This window comes from Aphelocoma coerulescens, chromosome 11 (assembly GCF_041296385.1).
Source record: "Aphelocoma coerulescens isolate FSJ_1873_10779 chromosome 11, UR_Acoe_1.0, whole genome shotgun sequence".
In the NCBI taxonomy this organism is placed as follows: domain Eukaryota; kingdom Metazoa; phylum Chordata; class Aves; order Passeriformes; family Corvidae; genus Aphelocoma; species Aphelocoma coerulescens.
The window spans coordinates 1,941,993-1,959,980 of NC_091025.1; the positions used below are offsets into that span (position 1 = coordinate 1,941,993).

A 17,988-nucleotide genomic window follows, 5' to 3' on the forward strand; every position below is an offset into this window, starting at 1 on the left:
AAAAGCATCTTCCCTGTGCAGGACACTTCGGGCTAAAATTGCTTTAGTTTTTCCTGATTAATGGAGTTCAGAATGCAGCAGAGCAAGGGGTTTGTAAATATATAAATATATATGAAAACATACATATAAAGAAATAGAAATATGTATTAAAGCATACATGTCAATATAAATATAAATATAAATATAAATATAAATATAAATATAAATATAAATATAAATATAAATATAAATATAAATATAAATATAAATATAAATATAACAAAAATAAAAATATATGTATAAATATAAATATAAATATAATAAAAATTAAAATAAGTATAAAATATAAACATAAATATAAATAATAAAAATAAAATAAAAATTCAAATAAAAATAAATATTAAATATAAATATAAATACAAATATAAATATCAATAAAATAAAAATTATATTTAAATATGAATATAAATGTATAAAATAAAAATTATAAATATAAATATAAATATAAATATAAATAAATATAGATGGAAATATAAATAATATAAACAAAAAAATATATATTTATATATAAATACGTAAACACATATGGTGTGCATATATATAAATAGAAATATATGTTGTATATACGGTGTATAAATATAAAAATAAATATACATATTGTATCCATGGTGCATATATCGAAATAAATACAGATATTGTAGATATGGTGTGTATTTATAAATTATCCATTATATATTATAGATTGTACATATTGTAAATATATCAATAAATTGACATTTTATATATGGTACATATATCAATAAATATACACATTGTATATGTGGTGTGTATATATATAAATGAGTATATAAAATATATTAATATTTATATTATTATATTATTATATTACTATATTAACATGATAATATATTAATCTATTTATATATAATTATATATTATACATGTATTAATTACATATTACATGTATATTAATTATATTATTAATTATATATAATATATTTAATTATATATTATATATAATAATATATTAATATAAATAAATGTATGAAGAAATAAGTGTATAGTTATACAAGTAAATAAAACTAAAGAAATAAGTGTATATCAAATATATCTCTATTATATACATATATATGTACACACACACATATATACACACACATATATATATATATATATATATATTAAAATATATACCTTTCAGCTCCTCAAACAGTGCTGGGCAGCTCCCAGGTTTTTTCCTGCTTTTCCCAGCAAGCCAAAGGTAAATGGAATACAGAGTCCCCCATTCCCAGCTGGAATCACGCCCACCTCCCAGCAGAGCCGGGCTCCCAGGGGGCAACAAGAAACCACCAAAGGCCCTGGGATTGCTCTGCCTCAGCCCTCAGATGCTGCTCAGCAAAGCAAGCCCAGTGCATCTGGAAAACAGAAATTCCAAAGGTTCCCTAAGGAAAGCAGGGAATCAGTGGGGGACACCGGGATACTTCTCATTTTCATGGTTCTGTTCTGAAATCCCATCGAAGTCCAGTTCCCTGTTCCATCATGGGACACTGAGGACAATGAGCACAAGCTCAGCCTAAACTCAGTTTTCCATCCAGGTTTTTGTTGTGTTTCTCCACCACTTTAATTCAAAGGAAAGACCTGGAATAATGCATTTACTGGGAAATTATATAAATTATAATAATTATATAAAAGATAATCTCATAACACAGAGATGGAGAGATGGAACTGGGCAGTTTAATTAAACATCCAAAACACAGATTAACTTGAGGGACCAGATCTACAGAACTTTCTCAACCTCTTGGTTAATTAAAAAATCTGTATGATGAAGAAAAAAAGGTAAAATATAGAAAAGAGAGAAGATATATTTTCTGCCCAAAATATGAAATTTTATTAAATATCACTAGAAGACATTTTTTCCTTTGCAAAAAAGGAAAAATCAAATAGAAAAGGAAGAGGAGGAAACTTTGAAAAGTGGAATTCCATTTAAAAAAAGGCCAAAAAAATTTAAACAAAGGAAACATTTGCTGTTGAATCAAACTTTGTATGAGACATAAATGGGGAAAAATAGGTTTTTATCCATTTCCATCCAATTTACCATGATAAAAACAAGATTTGATTAAAAATCACCTGGAGGAAGAAGAGAGCTGAGCCCTGCCTTGGCACGTGGGCTCTGCAGGGTTCCTCGTGCCTCTCCTCGCTGCCGAAATTCCCATTTTTTGGGATACAAACCCACCTTCAGGAGTGTCAGGCAGCAGCCCCGGGTCTGTGTGTCTGCAGCAGCACACGGAGGAGGGATCTCAGTTTGCCCAGCTCAGTGATTCCCTTATTCCCAGCTCCATCCCAGGAAATGAGCTCTGACTGCCGAGGGCTCATCTGAAGCAGCGGAGCTCCCACCAGAGCTTTGGGATCACCAGGAATGAAAGGAACATTCTTATCCCTGATAATGGGAAACAGTTTGTGCTGAATTACAGTTACAGCTCGAGATTTGCACTGCTGGGATAATTGGGAATTCAGCAGGAAAACTGATTGCTAACAGGAGTTTGAGATCCTGCAGCGATTCAGGCTTGGGGGTTTTTTTGTAGGGATTGGTTTTCTCCCAGTGTTTTTCTAACATGAAACTCCATAGCCATAGAATTGGATAATAAAATCCAGGGCCACCAGAGGATCTCCACACAGCAGGAGATCCACGATGGAGACAAGCACCAGAGAAGCTTTTTGGATGGAATTCTTTGCTTTACAGGCTAAGTGTCAGTGCTGAAATGGCTGAAAATGCAGCTAACGAGGACATTCCAGTTAGCTGGGTCACAGAAGGGTGGTGGTTTTATAGATTTGTTTTGCAAATACATAAAGCTAAATCAAACATAAATACATAAAACTACCAAGGAAAGACGGAAAGAAAAAGAAAACCAGGAAAGGAATTCCCAACACCCTGCACTTTTCTCAGGCCAGTTTCTTGCTGTACAATCCACTAAACCAGAATATTTTAATCAGGAGCATGGAAACCCCAAAGGATTCTTCTTTTCAGGTGGGATTCAAGATTAAGTGATCTGAAGGGTCTTAATAATGGTCCACTAAGAGAATTTGAATCCAAAATCAGGATAAATGGTCCAGGTTCTAGTGAACTGAATATTAAAAATAACCAACAGGGCCAAGCAGGGTAACCAGAGGCTCTTCCCCCCCAAAATCTGCACATCAAAATATTGCCCTCACCAAAATCATCCCAGGAAAACTGGAATCTGCAGGGCATGAGATGAATTCCAATAAAATAAGCAGCTGATCCAAGTTTAACCGTGCAAGAAATGTCCTCTGAACACACCTGGTCTCGATCTCTCTTGGACAGAAGCAGCGTGAGGAGGAAAAGAACAGTGAAAAATGAGGATGTTGGAAGGTTTGCTGAGGGAAAAAGAACATTATTACTAAAAAAGGCAGAGGCTGGGAGCTACAGGAGATGTAATTTGAGTGTTCCTAGTTGATTTACTGAAAATGATCTTCAAGGATGGAACCACATCCGTGGGGAACCAACACCAACCTTCTCAACCCTCAGGACCCCTAGGAGCTCCTGCTTCCTAATCTTGTAATACTTGCAGGATTTCTTCCTGTTTTGTGGATTTCTTCCTGTTTTGTGGATGTGGTTTTGGCACAACCTCGAGGTGAAAGTGCCTTCCCATTGCACAGAACCTCACAGACCTTCCCAGGGGAATTCATCCCTGAATTATTCCTTTTTGGGAATAATTTATTTGTTGGTGGCACAGCCAGTGATGCCTGGAAAACACATCCAACATTCCTGGAGACATTTCCTGCCTCGACAAGGAGATTGAACCCAGAGAGAGGGAGCAGGGACAGGGAATACTCACCAGAATCCCTGGCTCAGTGCTGGAGTCTCCTGAGCTCAACCTCCTCCTGAACCTCGGCTGGAAAATGCAAAGAGAACAAAATCCTGAGCTCATCACAAACCAGAGGAATGGAGGGGAATTCCCAACTCAGCCTGACAGGACCCAGGGAATGGATTCCCACTGAGGGCAGGGAGAGATGGGATATTGGGAAGGAATTGTTCCCTGGGAGGGTGGGGAGTCCCGGGGATGGATTTCCCAGAGAAGCTGTGGCTGCCCCTGGATCCCTGGCAGTGTCCAAGGCCAGGCTGGAATAACCTGGGATAATGGAAGGTGTCCCTGCTCATGGCAGGGGTGGATCTGGATGATCCTTAAAGTCCCTCCCAACCCAAACCGTTCCATAATTCCATGATTATTAAAATGTCCAGGCCTTGCTTTATTTTTAGGCCTCTCTTTGGGTGCCAAGCTCTTCAAAGATCCCTCAGTTTGAGAAAAACCACTCCAAAAGGAGCTGGAAACAGCCAAATTCTTGGCCTGCTGCAAACCCCGAGCTCCATAAGCTGTGGTTGTTTGCATTGTGCTTCTGTGTCAAGAAATATCCCAAAGAGAAGGAGGAATTTATGGAAAGTGTAACACTTACCAGGGACAACACTCCCAGAAGCTGGGGGTGCTTAACCCTTCCTTTGGTAATAAAAAAAATAAAAATTCAAGTTCTCCTGGATCCAGCCACGTGGGATTTGTGGCTATACCTCATTTATCTATTCCTTAAATGCATTCTGAGCCATATCTTGGGAATGATCAGATGGGAAATCAGCTGAAAATCAAATACAAAGCAGCACTTCCCTCTCTTATTTTCCAAACTCTGTTTTCCAAACCCTGTTTCTCAAACCCTATTTTCCAAGCTCTAGTTTCCAAACCCTATTTTCCCAAACATGCATCATTAAAATAACCAGGTTACAGCAAACAGGTTTCCTTTCCACTCATGATTAGCAAATCAGACAATGGTGCTTTGTCAAAATGCATATTACATTTCCCAGGACTTCCAGAGGAGAGGGGATTTCACCTGGCTCTTGGATGTTGGGTTCAGATGGATGAATGCCACTCCGAGGAACTGCTGGACGAAGGAGGCAGGAGGAACTGAAAGGGAGAGAGCTCAGAATTGTTCACATTAAACAAAATTATTTCATAAATTCATCAAATTTGGCAGACTCAAAAACTCAACTATCCCGTTTTTCTTGCACTGGGAATGCAGATAACAAAATGGTCTGGGATTGGGAATTTAAATAACAAAATGGTCTGAGACAAGCTCTTCCTTAGAGGCTTGATGTGGATCCATCCCCAGCTCCTCCAGGACAACATTCCTGCCCAGCCAACCTGGACTCCTTCCCCAGGCAGAGCAACTTAGAGCTGCACTATTCATAAATACACATTTATTTTTCATTAGAAATGCATAATTACAGCATTTTTAAAGCATTTTTCCCCTATAAAAGTAGTTAAGCAACAGTACAAACAGAATTGTTAGTCTTCTGCAAATACAGTTTTCATGACACTGAACAGAAAACACCAGCAAAAGGCCAAGACTTGCTGTCAAGGAATTTCTCCTTTTTTCGAAATATTTTCCTTTTTTTTTTTTTTTGTTATAAACACCATAGCAAATAAAAAAAAGGGTTGTTCCAACAGTGAAAAATATCTGAGCTCTGGAGCTTTCTCTCTGTGGCAAAGCAGGCGCTGCAGGGCAGCAACACCCCCGCACCACCTGCGGACATTCCAACGGCGCTTTCACAGCAGGAACCAACGGGATGGGCAGGGACTGAGTCTCACAGTTTGGATGCAGGAGAGTTCTTCCTCTGCCTCTGAAAGGTTTGGTTTGTCCTCTCTGAGGGGCTCTAAGTGCAGCCCATGGGGTTTTTCTGAAGGCCAGGACTTCGATTGGTGTCGTGATGCAGCTCCGGTTGAAGCTGGAATTATTCCAGGAGGCCAAGCAGGGCATGGCTGGAGGTTCTGAGGTGTGGCCACGAGTCTGGGAGGAATTTCCAGCCCCTGGCACTCCATTTCTGGCTGGAGTTCACGGCCAGCTCCCCAACATTCCTCAATCCTCTTACTGGATTTGGATTGCTCCGTGTTCTATCTGCATTTCTGGCTGGATTGCTGATTGAAGGGAATCAGTGCCCTGCAAAGGGGAACAGGACAGCAGGAAATCAATCCAAAAGTGCTTTCTATTGGTGTTACCAAGTGAATGTGAACTTATTATACAAATATAAAGTGCTTGTGTATACCAGAGGAAAAAATTCCAGAGCAACATCCACATGGATGTGGGCTCTGTGACAGGGGGAATGGGAACACACAGAGGCACCAAAAATAACATCAAGAGTCCCCATGAAGCCTAACGAGGAGGCTGAAAGAATGCAATTATGATAAAGATCTACAAAATCATGAGTGGCACCAAGGCAATTATTCCCTCTCTCTCCCCAAGAAAAGAACCAGCTCCAAATAAAGGAAATAAACCCAGGGTCTGGCACCAAACGTGCTGAAGCTGTGGAAGGCTCATCCCAACGGAGTGACTTTGGGAATAGGGAGCTGGGCAGGGATCTGCAAGGGAAGGCCACCAAGGATGATCCTGGAAAAGACAGGAGGGAGTTCTGGAGTGCCAGAGCTGTTGGGGGTAAGGGGAGTGAAATCACCTGTTGGCCTTGTCCTTGGAATTTCCCAGTTGGAGCAGGATAATGCCTAAAAATGCTGATTTTCCCCACTGCAGCCTTTCCCTATTTTGGGTGAAGTGAGAACAGCACAACTACAGTCAACTTTTCCTCAGGGAAAATTCCTCTTGACTCTCCTCACTTTCTCCTCACTGGAAAACCAGGAAGAATTAAAAGTGAGCACAACTGATTGAAACCTTCAAAGGAAATCTCTTCACAAACAAACTCACTGCCTACCAGGAACGATGCTGGGGAGGGATAATCCCACAGCAAACTCCCAAATCCCTGAGAGGCAGGAAAAACACCTCGAGAGCTGTGAGAGGAGCAGCATCCAGAACAGCTGCACTGGCTTGGAGAGAGCCCCTCACACCCAGGAAAGCATCCCCTGCCAGCAGCCGGGATCACAGCACGGGGAAAACTCCCAGCAAAGGGCAAGGATTTCAGCACTTTTCCCCTCTAAACTCCCCCTGATTCCAGAGATCTGCCCTTGCTGGATTTTCCCTCACAAACCCCTGGAATGGATGCTCTGTGCAACACCCTGGACACAGAATTCTCTCTCTGACAGGATTTCTGTGATAAAAAAAGCCTCATTTGAGGCCCTGCTTTGTGCTCCCAGCCTTGAACCTGCCAGAAGGTCCACAAGGGTGGAAAATCCACCAGATTTCCCAGCTTTTAGGTTTTGCTACACAGTCCCAACTTATTCATTATTCAAATTAAAATCCCAGAGGTTCAAAACCATCAAGTGTTGCTCCTAAATTCATTTATTTCCCTCTGCCTTGTTGCCAGTAATTGCATTTGGCCACAGGAAATTTTTTTTTGCCTGTTTAATTTGAAGGGTATTTTGTGTTCGTTTGGAAGTTCAATGAATTCATGCCAAGGTGCTGAAAAAAATCTGTGAGATTGCTAAATTTGATAGCACAAAAGTTTTTAAATAATCCTCCAAGTTTTCTTTCCCATTTAGAGGAAAAGTGTATTGAGCAAACAGAATTTTGATATTATCAAATATCAGCACAAGAGCAACACCAAATATTGATCCAACACTCAGACCTGAAAGGATTACAAGAATTTGTATTTGGAATGATGGTGGGGTTTTTTCCAAATCTAACAAAATTTACCACCAGCATTGCATTGGAGCACAGAATTTTAATCCAAATATTCTGTATTTCTAGACTTTGCAAACTGCTGTCAAAACATGAAAAAAAGCCAAGCAAAAATCATTCACGAATGCACTGAAAATACAGAATTAAAGTGGATTTTGCTCTGCTCCAGTGGAACTCAGAGCAGGGATTCATTTCAGGAAAAAAAGGGCAGAAAACTGGTACATTGTTGTGAGACATGAAATAAATCCACATTTGTGCTGTTTCAAACAGGGAATTGGCACAGAATCCAAGCCAGGTGGAAAACAAATTTCACTTAAATGAGCTTTGATTGACAAAGAGCTACAAAATCCTTGGGAACATCTCAGCACCTCGACAAAGAACCAGGTGGAAGTGACAGGGCAGCCTCACTTGGAGGGTTTTCCCTTCCTTCAGATAAGAATTCTCCCTTCAGATAAGAGATCCTTCTCCACAGGACAATTGCGTATTTTTATCCACACAAAAAGCTCCTGAGCTATGGATAAACTCAGAGCAATGCAAACACCAAGGTGGTTTCTCCAACTCCTTTCCAGATCCTCGGCTTTCACTCGGTGCAAAGTGAGGCCATATTTATGGCCAACTTGTTTTGGGGCTTGTCTGTTTTTCCTTTCATCCCCTTTTGCTGTCACATTCCTTCCCTGCTTTCCCTGGGCTCCCTGTAAACCTCTGTGGTTAACCACAGCATTAAAATCTAACACGGTGCAAAGTGTCCCTGAAGAGGGAGGAACTCCTGGGGTGGCTGCTGCTCTTGGGAACTTTGCTCCATAACTCTTTCCTGAGGAGGTGCTGGATGAGGAGGGAGCACAGGCACGAGGAGAAACCCCATGGGAGGGAAATGTGGGAATTCCACAGGCCTGGAGTGGGGACAGCAGCATGAGGAAAACCTCTCAGCACCTGCTTCGCTTATTTGGGGTCATGATCCTTGTGGGTCCTTCCCAACTCTGGGTATCCCGTTATTCTTGGATTTATGAAATCCACGGGAGCAGCAGTGATGGAGAATCCATAAAACACAAGGCACAATCCCTGCAGAACACCCTCAGTGTCCAGAGCACTCTTACAAGCGATTAAAAACAAAATATTGACAGGGGCGGTGCTGAGGCAAAAAAAATTCCACAAGCACTTGGCTTCCCCAGGGAGTGGGATTTTCAAAACCACGTGGGACCAAATTCAGAAAAACTTGTTCCAACTGTTTTAAATCAATTTTGTGGTGCTGTCACCGAAGCTTCAAGCTGATGACAGACTTTTCCTGTCTCAGATTCACAACTGTTCGAAGTGATTAAAAAAGACCAAAAATTCCCCAATAATTCCTCTTCCATAACGGAGAGGATCAAGTGTTCACTTCCAACTGCTGCAGGAATTTCTGTTCATCAAAACAACTGGAAAGCTGCTGTCAGAACAGGAATAACTCTTCTGAGGGAAACCTCAGCATGAAAATGCTTTTTGGCTGATTGCAGACACGTTTTTGGTGCTGTCCTTCAGGATGGCTCTCAGCCTTCAAGGACACATTGGTGACCAAAGTAACTTCTCCAGAGGCACTGGGCAAGGACAGAAAAGCAGGAGCAGTCAAGGACCATTTCTACCTTAAAAAAAAAAATTGATGTTCCTTATTATAAATAATGTTTTTTATGGTTTGGAAAGAGGATCACGAGCTCCCTGTATTTGTGGGTAGATACAAAACACATCTGACAGATGTTTCAAGCAAGTGAAGCACTTTGAGTGGGGGAAATGGAGACAGCTGGAGAAGGAAGGGCTCACTCCGTACTTGGTTGGTGGCAGAGTGGTCTGTCACGGGCGTCAGCTGCACGTACTGCACCTGGATGTCGCTGCCCTGGAGCGGGGAGCCGTCCACGCCGCCGGACGCGGGCTCGGCCGAGGCCACGGCGATGAGCTGAGCCCCCTGCAGCACCTGTGGGGAGGGCAGGAGAGAGAGGCTGAGAACCAGGGAGTGCCAGCCAGGGGCAGCTGCAAGGAGCACAGAGGGGCAGCTGGTCCCAGCTCCCTGCCCAGCAGGGCCAGCCCAGAGCATGGGATTGTGTCCAGGTCTGGGATGTCTCCTGAGGGAGACTCCACACCCTCTCTGGACAAGCTGTTCCCACACAGGAAAAGTGTTTCCTCATGTCCAGGTGGAACTTGCCATGCTCAGTTCCTGACCATTCCCTCTTCTCCCATTGCTGGGCCCTCAGAGCTGTGCCTGGTCCATGCTCTGCCCTTCCCTGCAGATGGACACGGATGAGATCCCCTCTCATCTGTCTCTTCCTGAGGCTTCCCAGCTCCCTCATCCCATCCTCTTAAGAGAGATGCACTCCCAGATCAGAAACACCCCATGAACCACCCAAGCTAGAACCAGGAATACCCCCTGAAGCATCCAACCAAACAGAACCCCATGAACCATCCAAACAAATCCAGATCCAACACCAAAACCCACTAAAGGAACCATGAGAGAAGCTGTCCCTCAGTCCCAGCTGCTCCCAGCCACGAGGGTTTCCCCCAGGACATGGAGCACATATGGTTTCTCATACTGGGTGCTCAGTGCATTTGGCTGTGTGGGATTGATAATTATGTTAATTATGATAAATTAATTGGGACAGTGACAGATCCTACTGTGAGTGTGATAACATCAGCAGCCCAGCAGAAATCACTGAGCAAGGTTTTCCTGCGTGAACACCCAAATCCAAGACATTCCTTCCCACAGCCAAGGCATTCGTTGCAGCCATGTTTGTATTCCTATCAACAGGAAGGTGTGGATTTAGGAATTCCTAATTAATGCTTATATTTATCCCATATGCATTTGGCTGGAGAAGACACCAAGTCCCTCAGAGGCTTCAAACCCCACAACAGTTGATCCATCTCAAAGCACTTAAAAATGGCCTTGGGATAAACTCATTTTAATTCCCTTCTTGAAACAAAAATCAGAATAAAATCAATGTATGTAATTAATAACAAGGCCCCCTTGCATTTCTCAAACCCAGCCCCATACTCAGGTTCAGTTTTTATGAGCCACAAATGAGGGATTTTTAAACATCGAACATAATGAACAAAAGGAATCTTTCAAACCAAGGGAAGAGAACAAAGAGCAAAAATAACATTGTTAGCAAAGGATCTGCTGAACAAAGAATGATTTCTCAGCTGATCTGCGGGTGGGTGGCCATGGATGAGGGGGTGGACCCGAATTTCCCCAGAGAGTGTGGGAGGAAGAGGAGGTGACCTCCAGAAATGACCTCCAGGGTGTTGTCAGGATTTTATTGGGATCTTGGGTGTTCTGAGACAGCACCAAGCTGCTCAAGGATGTCCCAGTCTGGTTTTACAGGAATAAGCAGAATTCTCTCATCCCACAGTATTAGTTTTGGAAGCACCCGATGCTGTCAGGATCACAGCCTGTCCCACTGATCACCTGCAGGTTGGAAATGACTTTTTTCTCATTTATTTCTCAACTGTAAAATTCAGCAGGGCTGGGAGTGACTGAACAACCCCATGGGCACAGAATCCTGGAATGCTTTGGGCTGGAGCACCTGGGAGAGTGAAGGTGTCCCTGTCCATGACAGGGGATGGGATGGGATGGGATGGGATGGGATGGGATGGGATGGGATGGGATGGGATGGGATGGGATGGGATGACCCTAAAATCCCTTCCAACCCAACCATTCCGGGATTCTCCCCCTGTGTCATCCCACTGACCTGAATCTCTGCCTTTCTCTTGGGGGTTTTCTGTCTCCTCTCCCTCTTCCCCCCCCCCCCCCCCCCATCATTCTCTCTTCAAATCTTGATGATTTGGGACATGAAAACAATTGATCTCCCAAATGTCTAGATTTTGACCCTTCTTCAGTGAGCTATTTCCCACACCAAACATCATAAAATGATTATTAATGATGAAAAGCAGCTACTCTCTCTGTTCCCTTTCCTTCCATGTCCATTTTATCCCATAATAAATAATTCCCATTTAACATTCAACTGCCTGGGCATGAAAGGGAATTTTTTAAAAAAAATAATAAAATACAGGAAGTTTTCTTTTAATTTCTTTCAAAATTATTCAACCATGGTTTGATTCCCATCACATCCTCTGCTGATTTACTTACCCCTGAGATTTATTCTTTGGGAAGTCCATCACTTAAGACTTTAAACTCCAAAAACAGGTAAAGGTTTGGGGATAGTGAAGTTTGTTTAAATCACCCATTTCTCAGGCTGGGCCTTGGCAGCTTGAACCTTCTAAACCCCATTTTTGAAGCTTCTAAACCCCATCTTTGAACCTTCTAAAACACATTTTGAACCTTTAAAACACATTTTGAACCTTCTATACTCCATTTTCGAACCTTCTAAAAAATTTTGAACCTTCTAGAACACATCTTTGAACCTTCTAAAACCTTTTGAACCTTCTAAACCCCATCTTTGAACCTTCTAAACACATTTTGAACCTTCTAAACCCCATGTTTGAACCTTCTAAAACACATTTTGAACCTTCTAAACCCCATCTTTGAACCTTCTAAACCCCACGTTTGAACCTTCTAAACACATTTTGAACCTTCTAAACCCCATGTTTGAACCTTCTAAAACACATTTTGAACCTTCTAAACCCCATCTTTGAACCTTCTAAACACATTTTGAACCTTCTAAACCCCACGTTTGAACCTTCTAAACACATTTTGAACCTTCTAAACCCCATCTTTGAACCTTCTAAACCCCATGTTTGAACCTTCTAAACACATTTTGAACCTTCTAAACCCCATGTTTGAACCTTCTAAACACATTTTGAACCTTCTAAACCCCATCTTTGAACCTTCTAAACCCCATTCTTGCTACTGTTTTGGGCTCTTTTATTAATCTGGGCAAGCACATGTGTTTGCCTACCTATAAAAAGCTCAAAACCAAGAACATTGGGATCTTGGTGCCTTTTTTCCATGGTTTTTTTTTCCATTTCTACAGCAGGAATGCAGGAATGTTTCTTTAAACCAAAGTGAGGTTTGGAATCACAGAACGAGTGGATGTTTCTGGAAGCTGAAAATCCTGGGACACTGATGGCCAAACACATTCCAATGACAAACACAGCTCCTTCAAATGATAAGAAGCTCTGCTGATAAGAGTCCTCTTCGAAAAGATAACTCCCTGTCCCTGATTCTTTTCAGTCTGAAACTTTTGGAGCCTTAAACTAAAACCATCTCCTGCATTTTGTGCCAACAAAACATTCAGTTAGTGGCTCACATCCTGAAAGATTCCAATAGAAAGGAAATGCAGTGTTGTGGGATAAGGGCTTTGCAGAAAATCCCACTGCAAGAGCTTGCAGGTGCTTTTTTCCCATTAATGTCCCAATTAATTGCTCTGAAAATAAAAGTGTGTTGGGTTAAGGTAGCTGAAAACAAAATAAAAATCATCCACTGCTCTTAAAGTGAGGGTTTCACTGGGAATTTAATGAGCTACTTCCTAAAGCTTCACTTGGAGACCTTCCCTTCCCCAACGACAACTTGTACCTAAACTTGTTATTTCTTTCTGACTTGAAATGTGAAAAGAAATTCAGCATAAATCAAAGGCTCTCCTAAAAGCAGCTCAGAGTAGGGGAACTGTCCCTGCTGTGCATTTCTGGGAGTGCTGAGTGGAACCGTGCAAAAAGTGACCTTAAATCTGTCAAAGCTTCATTAGGGAACCCTCTGCAGGGCCATAGAACAGGGAGCACCTCCTGGAAATTCCCCAAAATTACAGGCAGGGCAAGGGAAACTGATTTCAGCTCCACGGAGTGGGGAGAAACCAAAAGGAGAATTCCAGAGTGTGTTTTTAGCAGGGGCATTATTTAATTGGATAAGAAGAATAAACCATCCCAGCTGCTTTCTCGGTGATCCGAGATTCCCTTCCCGTCCTGGAGAAACGCGGGAACACAACCTGCAGCCACTGAGTCACCTAAACATCCCCAAATGTCCCTTTTCCTGTCTGCCCTGGTCGGGGGGAGTGAGAGGAGTGATGGCAAAGCATGGCTTTGCTTTGATTTCCAGCAGGGATGGGTTCAGGCCCTGAACAATGACGTCAAATGCATCAAATCCAAACATTTCCATTGAAAATCCACTTGAGACCAGCACACGTGCAAGGTTAATTACAGTTAATTGGCAGTTTGAGTGCAGATGGAATTTCAGGAGAAATGACTGGTTATGGAAACAGGAGTTACCTCATCTCAACTCCCTGTATCACATTCAAGGGGATATCGGGAAGAAAGGAAATGGGGATGGTTCCTCTGACTCATCTCCTGCTCCAAGATCCTCCCAGGGAATTGTCCTCCCAGGGAAACTTCTCAGGACAGCTCTGGAGTTACCTGATGGCACTTCCCAAAACCAACCTGCGCTTCAGAGGGATGGAGCACCCTTCCTGCAGGGAAAGGCTGGGACAATTGGGATTGTTCAACTTGGAGAAGCTTCAGGGTGACCAAACCGTGGCCTTGCAGCGCCTGAAGGAGCTCCAAGAAAGATGGGGAGAGACTTTGGACAAGGGATGGAGTGACAGGACAAAGGGAATGGCTTCCTGCTGCCAGAGGGCAGGAGGAGATGGGATATTGGGAAGAAATTCCTCCCTGTGAGGGTGGTGAGGTGCTGGAATGGAATTCCCAGAGAATTTCTGGCTGCCCCATCCCTGGAATTGTCCCCTGGACGGGGCTTGGAGCAACCTGGGATAGTGGAAGATGTCCCATGGCAGGGGTGGCACTGGATGAACTTTAAGGTCCCTTAGGAGTCCCCAAATCTACACAATTGCAAAAGTTTGTGAAAAAATGTTTCAGTGCCAGCAGCAAACACGGCAAAATCCATGGAACTGCTTCCCAAAGGAAGAGTTTTCAGGAGGGGGCAATTCCAGATCTCTACAGTAATTCACTGTTTTGAGCAATACCAAAGAAGCCTTTGGCTGAAATGGTTGGGGTTGGTTTTTTTTCAGAAGAATGTTATTGCTGGGTTTTAGTCAATGTACAGCTGAATAAGGAATGGCTGGATAATCCAGAGAAAAACACTCCAGTGTCAGGGAAATCTTCCTAAACTGGAGCTGCTGGCTGCAAGAGCTCAAGGAACGAGTCACAGATGGGCGACCCAGGCTCCTGCAAGGGACCAGCACTGGGAGAGGCCATTCCAGGGAATACTGAGGGTGACCCACACAGCATCTGCCTGGGTGGGAAAGCTGCTGGAGTGCCATAACCCAGCCAAGGGGAGAGGATCCCTCATTCCTGAAGGAATGGCTCCCTCTCCAGCAGAATGTGGCAAATCCCTGCTCGTCTGAAAACTACAAACATGGCTTGAAGTGGCACCCTGGCCTCGAATTCCTGGTGGGATTAGTTCTGTCAGGAGAAACGCTGGAGTATTTTCAGCACTTCCTATGAAATTCTGCTGAAGACTTCAGGCAATTGCAGTGGGAAGAGCATCCAATCTTTTCCTAAAGAAATCCAAAACAGGATTTGGTCTCTCAGTGCTGCTGAGAAGCTCCATCCCCTCCAATGAGGCTGGCAGTAAATATGCCACTTCAAAAGAGTCTGAGCTGATCACTGAGGATCTCCCCAAATCCCACCCAGCTGGAAATGTCTGCTCCAATCCCTCACTTTGCCCTCGGAAGGGCCATTTCGCTTCAACTCCAGAAAGAAAAGAGATTTAGGGGGAGCTGCAAATGTTTACATCATAACTGGCAGTGGGTTTTTTTTTTTTTAGTAGAAGCAAAATAACATCTGAAAGTTTGGCTCTTGTTGCCAGAGTAACAAAACACTGCTCCTACTGTCCCCGGCAGGATCCCATTAACCGGGAGAAATATGGATGGGGAAAACAAGCACGGAGTGACAGAGAAGTTCTAGGATTGCACAGCTCAGGAAAAGGCCTAAGCAAATGAATCTTCTCCCTCCTCCACTTTAATTGTGGAATGATGTCACTGGCTCGAGTTCCATCTATCAGGATCAGAAGTTTGTGGTGGTTTCAAAGGAAAAGCAGGAGGAGGATGGCAAGGAAAAAGCAGAGTGAGGAGCCCGAGCTATAAATCAGCAGCTGGAGAAAGTTCTAAGCCAGTCCTTGTCAATTAAAGAGCACTTAAAGAGCAAACAGTGCTCTGGAGAATTACCTGAATTACATTAACGAGTTTCTAACAGAAACATGCACCAAAAAAACCTGCTCTGGACATAATTCATGGAAAAAAGTTCCCAAGGACAAGGCAAAGTGGTAACTTGACCCACGTTAAAGAGCAGACTCAGTCTCCTCAGGGTCTGTTCTCTTTAACAGCCCCACTCCTTTGGGAAGATGCTCCCTGATTTCCAGGACAGGGAAGGAATCCAGAATCTGGAGCTGTCTGTTGTCTTTAGTTTTCCTTTTCCACCCAAATCTCCTGACAGGAATGGCAGAGCTCTACTGAACACGAGGAGTTCTCCACATTACAGGGGGTATTTCCATGTGGAAGGGGAATATGAATCCCAGGATTTAGGATAAAAATAAACATATGGAAAGGCTGGGGTTTAGAATGAAAACCATATGAGAGAACACCTGCACTTCTCCAAATACTCCTACAAAAGGCTACGGGATACTGGTAGGAAAGGAATTAAAACACCCAACTCCAGCTCTAATCCTGGCTTTTATCTCCTAGGAAAGTTCATGTCCAAGGAATCCAAAGGAACAGAAGTTTTATCTATTTTATTTCAATTACTGGCACTGGGCAAGGTGAGTGTGGCTCTGGTGGTGACCAGAATCAGGAGCAGATGGGCTGGATATTAAAAGTGATCCATCATCTCCCACCCCCGAAAATCATCTCTGATGTCCAAACCCTGTCCTGAAGAAAAGCAATTAGGAAAGCTGATGGATTTCCTCCATGGAGGTGGATGTTCTTCCCCACAGCCACTGTCATTTTTAAAATATTGCTTTTTGATAGATTTAATAACCTCAGAGCTGCACAAATCAGCACCCTCTGATTCCCAGCAGGGCTCCCAGATAAGACATGAATGATCTCAGTTTTCTCCACCTGAGGCTACATCATTTCTGCTGGAATTCCACATGTGCTTCCCTTTAGCCAAGGCACTAAGTGGACAAATGTTTCCCATCCCCTCCCTGGAGAACAGCTTGGGAATTGGTGCTTCTTTCACACCAAGCCTTTGCAATGATGCAAATGTTCTTTTTCTAATTTCCAGCCATAAGATGGAAATGAATCCTAAGAGAGTGTCAGTTTGTTTGACTAAGTCATGTACTACAAGCTCATGATGCTTTCCCAATTTTGCAAATGAATTCCTGATTCCTTGAATTGATTTCCTCCTTTATGGACTTGTCTCAAGTTGAAGCCAGTAGCCTGACATGTAAGAATTGTACTAATCCTTAAAAAATGGGATTTGCCAATTACATTCCACGTTGAGCCCGCAAATAAAATCCTTTTTCTGGGAGAGATTTTTAAAATTTCGGGTTTTTTTCGGCTTGCATGGGAAAGCATTCCCAGAGGAATTAACATTTTAGCAGAGAACCAAAGCTCCATTTCAAACGGGAACAAAGAGGAATAAGAAGGGATTTGTTTATCCACTCCACTTCCTGCATCGCTTCGAAAACTGCATCGAGTCATTCTAAAGCCATTAGGTAACACATCCACCCTGTTCTGCTACAAATCATTAAAATCTCTTTGCTTTGGGGGTGGAAAACAATTGGCACAGGCATGGAGTGCCTGTTCTCCCCTGTGGATTAAACTCCAACCATATGTGAGTTGTCAGGGCAGTTTTACCCTTCCCGGGGCTCTCCGAGGTTCTGTGCTCTCCTCACCCCTTTGTTTACCCTTTGTGTTCCCTTTCCACTCCAGCCAGATCCAGGGGATGGAATTACAGGAACCAGCCCATCTCTGAATCCCTGACTTTGCTGTAGAGCTCCAAGTTTCACCTTTGTGGAGCTCCCAGCCATCCCTGGCCTGTGCTTGAACCTCACTCTCCCATCCAGCAATAAATTTCTATTTTGCTACCAGCTGAGCCTCCAGGCCAGCCAAAGGTCTTTAATTCCCCTCTCCAGATTACATTTGCATACATGTTAAACTTTCCCAGCATCATTTGCATGTTTGAAAAGGCATTTTTGAACTCCTCTCAATTTGATTTTATTTTTTTTCCTGCAGTGTGAGTTTGAAGCAGACATCAAGGAGAGCTCTGGACCCAAAGCTGTTGTTTGCTCCGAGTCCACATCTGCTTCTCCCCAAGCCATTGCCAGTTCTGGAGCTCACTTTAACACCCAGCTGGGATAATGTAAAACGAGGATAGAACCTAAAATAAAGGCTGGGAGTGCATATTTGTGTTCAGGAATAGTTGTGTGCAGCGAGTTCAGCTTCACTCATGTTCTACCCACCAAAATGTTGTCTCAATGAAAGGAAAAGGGGGGAAAAACCCACTCCAAACCGGGCC

General features: G+C 43.0%; 1 protein-coding gene across 1 annotated transcript in view; it reads right to left on the bottom strand.

The window, feature by feature from the left end:
• Positions 1-5,640: 5,640 nt before the first annotated feature.
• BANP (BTG3 associated nuclear protein) overlaps positions 5,641-17,988 on the bottom strand; it is a 114,545-nt gene continuing 102,197 nt past the window's right edge. Inside the window, exons 12-13 of the mRNA XM_069026552.1 lie at positions 9,404-9,547; positions 5,641-5,979 (exon numbers count right to left, since the gene is read on the bottom strand). Of these exons, the coding sequence (XP_068882653.1) occupies positions 5,908-5,979; positions 9,404-9,547 (216 nt within the window). The 3' untranslated portion in view covers positions 5,641-5,907. The remainder of the gene's footprint in view (positions 5,980-9,403; positions 9,548-17,988) is intronic.